We start from the raw sequence: 12,588 nt of genomic DNA, 5'->3' as shown, positions 1-12,588 counted from the left end.
GAACAAGGTTAATTAAATCTAAATTTAAATTTTAATAATAGTAAATTATTAATTAATCTAATTAATATATTTGAATTATTATCTATTGCTTAAATAATAAAAATAAATAATAATTTATTATTTAGAATTATTTTTTATAATTAGATAGTAATAATTATTAATTTATTATTTATAATTAATTATTAATAATTAGATAATTATTATTAATTAATTTATTACTTATAAATAATTATTAATAATTAATTAATTAATTAATAATTATTAATAATTAATTAATTAATTAATAATTATTAATAATTTATTAATAATTAATTAATTTATTACTTGTAAATAATTATAAATAATTAATAATAATTAATTAATAATAATAATTAATAATTAATAATTATTATTATTTATAATTATTTATTAATAATTTATTTATTATTTATTTTTAAGTAATATTTTGATGTTAATTAATTAGATAATATAATTTTGATTTCAAATTATAACTTTTATTCCTCTTGTTCCAATTTAACCATCCAAACGCTATTTACCTCATTCCTAGGAATAACTCAATTTTCATCCAAACGCAAAATTGATCTAGTTCCTGCTTATATCTGAACTTGTACCTATCCCTGTAATAAGCAGTTCTTACTTATACCTGAACCAAACGTAGCCTACAGAGAAATATAGTACCTGCAGTGAAATCAATGCGGTTCAAGTTCTGCGCGTCCAGAACAAATTTTTTTAAAAGCTACAGCACATGTTGTGTGAGAGAATATACAAAGCAGTGAAGAATTCCAAAAAAAAAGTAGAAAATCTCTAATTTTTCTATATTTTTCTTTTCAATATCTGTCGTCCTTCCCTGTAAGAACAAGGAAGGAAATATATACGGATAAGGGAGTGGAACGTTTTCGAACCACATTCTCTCCCGTGAGATGCAGGAATTTGAATTAAAAAAAAAAATTGTTGGATTTTCTGTCATCCCCAGAAAGAAAATAAGATAAATAATAAATAATAAACAACATATAGTAATAATTAATAAAAATTAGGCTAAATTACAGAAAATCATCCTGTCAAAATTCGATTTTTTACTTTCCCTCCCTGTTGTTTAAAAACCTATACTTTGCCGCCTTATAAAATAAAAAATATGCACTTCACTCCCTGCCGTTAGGGTTCTGTTATAAAATATTTTTTTATGCCAAAAATATCCCTCCGCCCTCTTTTCTGTTGCTTCGCCTCCCTCCGGCTCGTCGCCTCGCCGCCTCGCCCTCCTCCACTGCCTCACCCTCGCCCACATCCCCTTCGCCGTCCTCCGTCACCTCGCCTTCGCCATCGTTGCCCTTGCCTACCTCTCCATCAATGCCCACCTCGATTTCCTCCCTACTGCCGCCGAAATCGAGGGGCGGCGATGGTGCAGGAGGAGAAGGGGAAAAGGGGGAGAAGAAAATAGAGAGAAATCGTGGCCAATCGAGGTGTGAATCGCGGCCGATCGAGGCGGCGGTTGAGGAAGATGATGGAGGAGACGACAATGGTGAGGAGCAAAATAGTCATTTTACACACCGTACCTTCTGTGAATATTTTTTATTTTACAAGGAGGCAAAGTGTAGGTTTTAAATGACAGGGGTGAAAGTGAAAAATCGGATTTTGACAGAGAAATTTTATATAATTTAGCCTAAAAAATAATACATATTAGATAAATATTAAATACAAATAAAATAAACTCAAAACTTAAAATTTTGAGTTTTTCTTCCATGGTTGATAGTGAACATGAACAACGCAACGAATGTTTTAATATATAGTTTATAATCGAAAACATGACTGCATTTACAGCATCAAATGAATTGATTATTCTTAGTTTATTAAGAAGAATTAATGTTGAGAAGTCTGAAATTAATTTTCACTGATGCACATCAAAGCATTATCCAAATATTTCTTGTCCATTTTCATAATGGATGTTGTGGTGGAGTATAATAAGTTTTTCCTTTTCTTAATTTTCTTTTGTGTTTTTTTTTTTCTGACAATTGGGAGCTTGGCCCACTACGTACGTACGCTCCTTTAAATCTCAATAAAAAATGTTCCTTGTACACTCCATCCGGAATGTGCAAGTTACATCCCATCCATCCAATGAGTGGAGTGTTAACTACCAGTCATATGATGTGACTGCTGGAAACACCTCACACATTAGATGGATGAAATGTAGGATATACATTCCAAATTGGGTATATATATAGCATCCAAGGTCTTATTTAAATGTTGGAATAAGTTGTTATTAGATAGCCTATATACTTAGTATAAAATTTTTTCTTATGATAGGAAGCAACGAATTTGATGTTGCTCTTTTAAAAATCTTCACATCTATGATTTGGTATAATAGAATATTGTACCCATAAAACGAATTATTTTATTCTAAAAAAATAATTAGAAAGTGGTATGTAATATTCATTCTAAACATTTAATCGTATTCTTGATCAACTCAATATTACTAGCTTTTTTGAATTAATTAAAATGATCATATACTACATCAAATTATTCATGCATCCAAATGGTGGCTTAAATCAAATAAATTAGAGCCGAAGAACTAAATTTCTCCAATATCCATTAATTTTACAATTGTACTTTCAGATGACAGAAGATGACTTGCTAAAATCATCCAATAGGACAAATTAAAGAATTCTGAAATGCCTTAATTGCCATTGATATTTCCGTTGGAGATGGGAGGTGGAATCGGTTTTCTATGCTACTAGTCATAGACTAATGGAAAATAGACAAAGGTAATTTAAAAAGTGGGATATTTATTAATTATATTAAAAAAAAAAAGAATGAGTGCCTCGTTTATAGGTATTGTCGGCAAATTATGTTGCTACATTTCTAGCTCTCATGACCCCATTATTAATAACCCACTAACTTGCATTTTTTGTGATTCATCGATATCTTGAAACATAGATCTCACTCCTGACGTATGGTTAGAATATCCACTATCTAAAAATCAAATTTCATTTAATGCATTATTAATATGATAACAAGTCACGAACAGCTTACTTTCATTTTCTTTATCTTTTACATAGCTTGCTGCATGCTTTATTTTGCTCTAACAATTTGCCTCTATGTGCCCAAATTTATTGCAACGGTTGCAATGGATTCCACTCCGATTGCCTCAATACTTATTGGACGATTGTCACTACTCATCAAACCGCCCACGGCCTTGGCCTCGACCACGACCTCGGCCACAGAATCCACCTCGACCGCGATCTCTCGTTACAAACAAGCTTATCTTTTTGTATAGAAGTCTCCTCCGCCTTTTTCGATTTTCTCAGTTGATATGTTGATTCTAGCATCATGAGCTTGCGATGAACCTATTAGTTCATCAAATGAAAAAAAAAGATAAGTCCTTAGATTCCTCAATCGCAACAGCAACATGCATGATCATTGTTTGTAGTCAATCTTCTCAAAGCTTTTACAACTATTGTTTCTTCAGAAATCTTTTCATCATATGATTTCATTTGGCCAACAACAGATATAAAATAACTCTAGATAGAAATTCTTAGAACAATTCATTGTTTCTCATGAGCAAAATTTCAAAGTCCCGAAGAAGAGACTAAATCTTCATAATGATTACCTTTGATGACCCCCTCAAACTCTTTCTATAATGTCTTTTGCTGTAGTTGCAATAGCGATTCTTGAAAAGATGGACTCATGAACTGCTTGTTGAATAAAAATAGCACAATCAAACCAATGAAGAAATAGGCAAAGTAATTTAAAAAGTTGAATATTATTAGAATTTGGATAGATTTGTAGTTGAATCCTAGTTAGATAAGAATTAATATTTAAATCTATTGAATATAAATTAAGATTTAAATATCAATTAGAGTATAAATATAACTAGATTAGGATAAATATTTAAATCTATTGGAGATAAACTAAATATAGATTTAAATATTTATCGGAGTAGGAATCCTAATTATACTAGGATTTGGGTAGCTTTTGATATAAGCTATAAATATAGCATATGTGCTATTATTTTGATGGTGCTATGGATTAGCCACACCCATATGACATGGCCAAGATGGTCATAATTTTGGTTGCACCTAGTGCATGGGTGCAAAAAGACGTGTGGCTTTCGTAGTCGTGGGTCATTGGTATACCTTGTGCACGGATACACAGGATGAGAGAGATGTCTTCCGAGAGTATAGAAGACGAGAGAAGGGTAGGAGAGATTCAGAAAGAGGGCTCGGGTTGGAGCTACTCTGTGCAGAAGAGGAGTCAGGTGTAATATTCTCTTATTTAATGAATCTTATTTTACCCGCATATTTTTCTCTCTTTTGTGATTGTATCAGCTTTCGCTGAGGAGACGGGTTTATAGTAAAAACCCGATTTGACGCTTCCGTTGCGGAATCCCAACAATCGGTACCGGATCCACAGCAGTCGGTATCGGAGAGGGTTGCGGAGTCACAAGATCTGGTATCGGGACGAGTACTAGATTCCCAACAAGTGGTATCAGAGCTGAAGGTTACCGATCTTTGGGAGAGATCGACGTCAAAGCACTGTATTTCCGATCCTTGTAAGATCGATGTCAGAGCACGGTGTTACCGATTGTTCAAAGCGATCGATGTTTAAAGCACAATTTGATCTCGTTTAGGCGCGTTGGACTCGAAGGGTTGCGATTTTTCGGCTTCAGGTGGAGCTATGAGGGTCCGAAAGCGAGATCGGGTTGTGTGCGAGGCAAACAAGCGTGAGAACTTATACGTTTTGAACGGAAGCACAGTCAGAACTGGAGCGAAGCTGGTTTGGGTTCCGAAAGTTCGCGAAGGTGTAGTCGCTCGAAGCGGAGCAACGGATGCGACGACATCGAATGGAGGAGACAAGGTTAAGGTGGAGCTTGCATGGTGAGCTCAACGCAGCGGTTGAAGGCTACAAATCCAACCAAGGTGGAGAATGTTAGGATTTGGGTAGATTTGTAGTTGAATACTAGTTAGATAAGAATTAATATTTAAATCTATTGAAGATAAATTAAGATTTAAATATTAATTAGAGTATAAATCTAACTAGATTAGGATAAATATTTAAATCTATTGGAGATAAACTAAATATAGATTTAAATATTTATCGGAGTAGAAATCCTAATTATATTAGGATTTGGGTAGCTTTTAATATAAGCTATAAATATAGCATATATGCTATTATTTTGATGGTGCTATGGATTAGCCACACCCATATGGCATGGCCAAGATGGTCATGATTTTGGTTGCACCTAGTGCATGGGTGCAAAAGGACGTGTGCGGCTTTCGTAGCCGTGGATCATTGGTATACCTTGTGCACGGATACACAAGATGAGAGAGATGTCTTCCGAGAGTATAGAAGACGAGAGAAGGGTAGGAGAGATTCAGAAAGAAGGCTCGGGTTGTAGCTACTCTGTGCAGAAGAGAAGTCAGGTGTAATATTCTTTTATTTAATGAATCTTATTTTACCCGCATATTTTTCTCTCTTTTGTGATTGTATCAGTTTTCGCTGAGGAGACGGGTTTATGGTAAAAATCCGATTCGAAGCTTCCGTTATGGAATCCCAACAATGGGTACTGAATCCACAGCAGTCGGTATCGGAGCGTGTTGCGGATTTACAAGATCCGGTACCGGAGCGAGTACCGAATTCCCAACAAATATTTCATTAATTGTATCAAAATACAAAACTAAAATATAAGTGCCTCTTTTATAGGCATTGTTAGCAAATCATGTTGCCACATTTCTAGCTCTCATTACGCATGTTCTCATTACTAACAGGCCATTAACTCACAATTCACTATAAAATAGTAACTAACACCTAAAATCATTTCACTAAATAGATCATGAAAAATATGTTCATAAACCACATCTCCTAAATTCTAGACCACTTTGAATCTCACATTTACATGTTCAATAATTTCAAAGATTTAGGGATTGCTTCACGAGAGACGGTTGGAACTGGCATAGGATTCTGGGTGCGGAGCCCGAAATTTTTGTTGGGATTAATGATAACATTGTAGGATTCAAGGAAAGGATATCCTATTTCACAGTTGAACAAAGGCCGGACCAGTTATATTGGTGTTGGAGCCCTAACGGACTTTTCTCGGTAAATACAACCTATTTAGCGTTATCTGACGGGGGAATGAGGACCCCTTCTATAAACAAGATTTGGAGACTCCATATTCCCCTTAAAGTAAAAGTGTTCTGTTGGCTCGTTCTCAAGAAGAGGCTCCCTACAACCGATTTACTCGTGAAGCGTGGATGGGTAGGAAACTTAGATTGCGTGTTTTGCAGAGCGGAAGAGGAATCAGTGGACCACCTGTTCACGCGGTGTGTTCAGCAAGTTTATCATCGCGACGGGAGTGGACATCGTAGAGGCAAGGGATAGGAAGGGATGCCATAAGACGAGAAGCAGCTTATCCGAATTGGTAGGAAACTGGTGGTCTATTTGGAAGGCAAGAAATGATATGATCTTTAGAAATATTCCGCCGAATCCTATGTTAGTAGCACACAAGCTTAAACAGCTACAGTCGGAATGGGATTATCTTATTCCAGCAAAGCAAACCCCTTCCTAACCCCCCCACCCTCTCTCCTTTTTTTTTTTTTNTTTTTTTTTTTTCGCTCTCTCGAGGCCCAGGTTGCCTCACCCACATAGCCTAGTTCATACTTTCAATGAATGAAGCGGTTAGCGTGCTGCCTCTTTCTCAAAAAAAAATAATTTCAAAGATTTTCTACATTAAACATAATTGATATATTTCCTATAGAAAAAAGTCAAATGATTCTCAAAATTTCTAAAATTGATGACAAAACATGAATAAGACCAACAAACTTTAGTTTTGGAAAACTATCTGACCAATGGAAAAGCGTTACAAGAGGCACTGCTAAGGACAAGGAAAGCTGAAGAGTGAAAGCCAAAGAGTGGGAAAAGTACAGAAAAATAAGTCTCATATAAGAAAATGAATAAATGGGTTTGAAGAATGATGGTCAGAAGTTTGTTAAATATTTATTTTCCTCTTTATGAACAAATTCACTAGGAAATCCCTAAACAAAGCTGTTAAGTTAATTGAAGTAATGATATATTTCCTAAAGACAAATATCATTTGCCAAATCTATTTTTTTAGTATATATATATTTATGGTAGTATATATGTAATGTGGCTATAGACGTAGGAGGCCGGGAATTTACAATTGTTAGTCTTTGAAAACACTATTACTTTGGAAATACCAAGAAAAGAAAAAAGTAGAGCTATCTTCATATTTCCAAGGAATTATTTTATGCATTCTCCCATCAGAATATTTATTTGCACATAGACACTCTGAAGTGCAGAACCATGAATTCCAGAAACACCTAATTCTTTTGTCACACGCGACCGCATAGAAAGCACATAAATTTTCACCTCTATGTATGTGATTATATAGGTAGTTACATGGATACGAGAGAGATGTGCTATCCGTTTCGTTTATTTTATTTAAAAATAAACTTAGCTGAAAATATGAATCAACTAGGATTCGAACTTAATTGGGACTTTGGATACCAACCACCAAGTCCTTTGCCACTTGCGCTAGGAACAGATACGAGAGGGATGTTATCCATAACAATATACCGGCATATTAAGTCTCTAAATTGAATGGGCATATATATATGGACCATGTGAATTATCCAACACATCTAAAATGTCATGTTCAAATAATAATAATAATAATAATAATTTCTCCCCTTCTGAATTTTAATCTACGTATCTCAGACACTTTTATAAGACACACACGGACACCAAACATGTATCCAATATAGACACTTTTTGGATACACATTCAATACCGATTCATAGCACAAACAATTAAAAAATGTTTATACATATTTTTATTTTACTTTTTTTATACATATACAATGTAAAGTAATAAATATTTTAATTTTTTGATTAATGCATACAAATATTTTTTTAAAATATAAATAAATTATATATGGTAGAGAATATTTTCTTAAAATATATGATCTTTCAATAAAAATTTTACTAACTTTAATTTACACAAAAAATATAATAATATTTTATCAAAATTAATATTTTATATAAAATAAATATATATTATTGTATTAATAATATTATATTTTATTAGCGATATTCATGTGTCTGTATTTTAATTATTTGAAAGCTGCCAAGTCACCTAATCCGAAATTGTGTCCTATCGTATTCCGCATTTTTATGTCTAAATTTTAACAAAAAAAAAAAAAAAAAAAAACAACCTGCTCTTTCTTTCTATCTAATTTTCTCCATTTCTTTTATTTTCTCTCCTCACATTTCGATTAAAAAATAATATATATTTTCTCTCCTAACTTAAAAAAAAAAAAATTTCTCTTCTAACTCTCTTTTCTTCTCGGTCCTTTTCTTCCCTTCCGAACTAGACTGGAGTTTGAAATCATAGACTCGATTTTAAATTTTCATTAATTTTCAAATGGAAAAACAATAAACAGTATTTAATTTCAATGCCTAAACCGCTTATTTCCTTTGCTTCCAAGGCGAAATTATACTCTTCTCAGATAGTGGTTGGTTGTGATCATTCATGCATAGGGATCAAAAACTGGTTCGTGAGTGAGAGCATCAATCTCCATCTGGAACCTCTCCATAGCGTACGAAGGCAAGCACACGGCCACAAATATGCCCTCCTCCCCCTTGCCGTTCTTGGCCCGGGTGATGTAGTTCGCGACACCAAGAATCTCCCCCTCGCCGCCTTTTGCCGGCCCGCCGTACACCCCCTCCCCCCACCCGAAGTCGACGTCCTCGAACCCGGCCCGCGTCACGTCCGAAACAATGTACGTCCTCGCCACCGTGAAGTGCGGCCGGCCGTTCGAAACCAAGTAATCCACTGCCGACTGCATGAACTCGTCGGTCGCCTTCGCCTTCGCCTTCTTCACTAGCTCGAGGGCGTAGCCCAGCGGCTGCTCGCACAGCTTCGCCGCTGCAGACAACGCCACCGTGAACGCAAACGCGTTCCCATAGAAGCCTGGAGGAAGAGGGGCCTGCGACCCCTTCCGGCCCCGCGCGTTCACAATGAACTGAACGCGAACTTCGTCTTCAGGGTCGTAGGCGAGGGCGGCGGTGCGGCTGCGCCAGATGGCTGCAGTGATCAATTCGAACCTGCTGGAGCTCAGGCGGAGGTGTGCCGGCAGGTGATTCCGCAGAGCGGAGATTTCCTTGGGCCCGAAGAAGAAGGGCCGGCGGACCATGTCTTTCGGCGGGACCGATGCCAGCTTGTCGGTGGCAATCTCCGCGGTCGAGAAATCGTACTCGGGGTGGTGGTGCGTGACGCATGGAGGAGAGCGCGCGGTGAGGAGGTCGCGGGCCCACACGGGTCTGACGGAGGGGGCGGCCGCGCCGCGCGCCAGCTCGCCGAGGGCCTTGAGGAACTGCATCACCCCCGGGGCGTCGGCTATGGTGTGGTTGATCCTTAGGCCGAAGATGAAGCCTCCGCACTTGAGCCGCGTCACCTGCATGCAACGACATTATTACATTAATTTTTATTAATTAATAATTTTACAATTAATTAACTACAATCAACAGTTAGTTAGTATGCCATTTGTTTGAATCTTGCTCTGCATGACTTATGAGTATTGCTGGCATGTACATATATCATGTGTAATACGAAGGATTTAAAGAGTCCGGTTACTATATTTTTATGAGTATAAGTGCGATAGTCTTTATAGCTATAAGTCGTTTTTAATAATAAAGTTTCTGAATGAATAATTCATACTGTTAAACACTTTTTAGAGTATTTAAAACTTATAAATTAAATTTCATAATTTTTTAAAATTATTTATTTTAAGATCTAAATATTTCAAAATTGATAATTTTTAATGGTCGGTATAAAATATTTTCTAGTTTAACGGTCTAAAAGAATCAAAATTGGTTGAATTTTTAATCGAAAATTTTATTTCCTATCTAGATAAAGATCAATAACTCCAAATCTTAAATTGAATGATTCAATTATTTATTTTTAGGACACCGTTTGATTTTTTAACTGTTTATTTTATATCCTTTGAGGAACTTTATTACAAGATATGTAAAAACAAGACTTTTGAATAACTAAACCCTGCTTTTAGTTTTTACTTGAAAAAAATTAATAATAAGACATAAATAAAAAAAAAAAGACTTTTGAATGAATAGAATTGTAGGCTTACAATGCAAAGGATTGTAGATTTAGCACTCCTCTTGTGTAACACATAGCAAAAAAATAAAGAAAAACTACCTGAATATAGAGGAGAGGGCAGTCGAGGATATAACTTCCAGTAGAACCCTGCTGGAGCGGGCAGAGCAGCTCCTCATGGCAAGGGAACGGCGGGTGCAGCGCGCCTTCAAGATCGTCTAGCCGGACATCAGCATCGGCCTCCGCAAACACAGCTCCCTCGGCCGTGCATTCCACGGCCAGCTTCCTATCCGCACCCTCCCGGAGCCGGCCCGCGAGAGGGTAATAGAACACGAGCGCCTTCGCAAGAGCATCTCTTATCACCCTCGCGGGATCCTCGCCGTCTTTTGCACCGTTTCTCCGGTAGACGTGGATTCCGGAGCTGTAGAACCGCAGGCCTTCTTGGTCGTCGACGTCTGACAGGGGCTTGAGCTCGCGCGGCGTCGGCTCCGCCGGCACCACGAGCTCGAGCTGGCCCCGCCGCACCGCGAAAACCGGAGATGCAGATCCCATAGAAGTAAAGAGAATTCGAGAATTGAGTAGCTTATATATGTATGGTAAAATTTGGACTTCGATCGAATTGTGCTTCTTCTGTTAGAGATGGTCTTATTACGATAGAGGAGATGCGCATGAACGTCTAATTTATATGCGCGAGATATTATGGGGTTCGGTGTTGACTCGAAAAAAGAAATGTGAACCATATTAAGTCAACATGCAAAGCTGATTGGCCTTCCTAAAGCGCGCGTAACATCTGAGAACGTGCACATTCTCTGCATGGATAGGTATATATCTTGTACAGACGGGTGAGAACGCACTCAGAACCCACTCAGGTCGGTCGTTAGAAAGTCTTCCTCTGAATGGTTACGACGCATTGAATGCGTCGATCCCCAACAACTTATGCTGTCTACCAATTTTGGAGCCCTCCCCAACTAATTATGTTATCTACCAAATTTGACGGGGGAAAAGGTCCAATTAAGAATATGGAAACACTTTGCCTGCCGGTATATATATATATGTACCCTACGCAAGTTGTTGTTGATGTACTACCCAAGAATTTAAATGCCATGGTACGGAATCGTGTCAAAAATTTACAGACACGATATGACACGATGCATGTCGAGCCATATCGATGCGTGTCGGTCAAAAAAATTCTTGTGTGCCCACACTTAATAGCATAAAATATTTATTTTCTTTAGCAATCAACAAAATTTTCTAACTATTTATTATATCTTTTTATCACATCCTTTGAATTTTATTGAAAAAATTACTTACTAATTTAAAGAATAGAGAGTTTTGAGCCGTGCCATCGATACGGAGTCTGTATCGTGCTAATATTTTGTTGGCACGATACGACACAGTGGATACGGCCCGTGCCGACGGACACTTAAAATCTTGGTACTACTACTCATTTACAAAGATTTAGCGTTTAGGTTTTAAAACTTAATTATTATTGGAAGCATTATTTGGCTGATACCATTTGTTAGAAGCGTGATTTATTCTTGATATTATTTATTCGAATTGATATTTATGCTATTACCGATTGCATAACTGATAACTGCATAACTCAGGATCAAATACTAAAATAGAATAATTTAGAGTGTTGGATTGTTGAACCTAATCATTAAGTTTAAAAGATTGAGCTGTTATAAAGATACAATCAATCCACCAAAAGTATAAAGACACAGCAGCCACAGGACTCAATTGTTATTCGGCTCAACTAGCCTCCCGCCACAGGATGGACGCTTGCCCACGTCCTCTGACTCTGATACCATTTATAGAATCGTTGGCGTTTATAAACTTATGAATTGGGAACCGTAGGTTCCCTGTCACGCCACGTGGCAGCGGGAGCAACGGGCGTGGGCGCTAGCGGGCAGCACGAGGAGAGCAGGCGCGGGAACGGGCGCGCGGCTCACGAGCCGGTGCTCGCGCGGACCTTTTCTAACTCTTTTTATTTGAAATGTTGTGGTCACATATAAAAAATAAAAATTTAAATTTTGATGGGTTGTGGGTCGCATATAGAAATTAAAATTTTATATAAATTTAAATTTTAAATTTGAATTTTAAATTGAATCTAATTTTGATTTCAAACCCACATTTTTTTTTTCTTTTTGATATTGAGATTTATATGCACCATTTGTCCCAACCTTTACACTATTTTTACTTTAGTCCCTAATATTTTTTTTTTGCAATCAAGTTCTCACTTCTTCTTGATTTTATAGCGATTATGTTCCAACGGTTAAATCCATATGGTTTCGTACTTTCTCACTTTAGTACCCTATGGTTTAAAATGTATCAATTTATTCTCTTATTTTGGAGGGTTGTGGGGCTTATATGTAATTTTTTTATGAATTAATCGCATATTGGTTTCAACCTTAATTTTAATGATAATAATTTACTATAAAAATACCTTTCAGCCGCATCGCGCGGGCC

At 36.7% G+C, this 12,588-nt stretch overlaps 1 protein-coding gene across 1 annotated transcript; it reads right to left on the bottom strand.

The window, feature by feature from the left end:
- LOC109725449 (benzyl alcohol O-benzoyltransferase-like) lies at positions 8,388-10,818 on the bottom strand. The gene is made up of 2 exons (XM_020254640.1): positions 10,222-10,818; positions 8,388-9,463 (listed from the first exon to the last, which is right to left on the bottom strand). Exons 1-2 carry the CDS (start codon positions 10,669-10,671, stop codon positions 8,537-8,539), a joined length of 1,377 nt encoding a protein of 458 aa, XP_020110229.1. The 5' UTR covers positions 10,672-10,818; the 3' UTR covers positions 8,388-8,536.

This window comes from Ananas comosus, linkage group 20, assembly GCF_001540865.1.
Source record: "Ananas comosus cultivar F153 linkage group 20, ASM154086v1, whole genome shotgun sequence".
Taxonomy (NCBI): domain Eukaryota; kingdom Viridiplantae; phylum Streptophyta; class Magnoliopsida; order Poales; family Bromeliaceae; genus Ananas; species Ananas comosus.
This window is presented reverse-complemented; position numbering and strand designations above follow the sequence as displayed.

Coding starts and splice junctions, on each gene's coding strand:
- LOC109725449 (XM_020254640.1), bottom strand. CDS start 10,671: ATGGGATCTGCATCTCCGGTTTTCGCGGTGCGGCGGGGCCAGCTCGAG. Junction 9,464..10,221: donor GCCCTCTCCTCTATATTCAG/GTAGTTTTTCTT, acceptor CGTTGCATGCAG/GTGACGCGGCTCAAGTGCGG.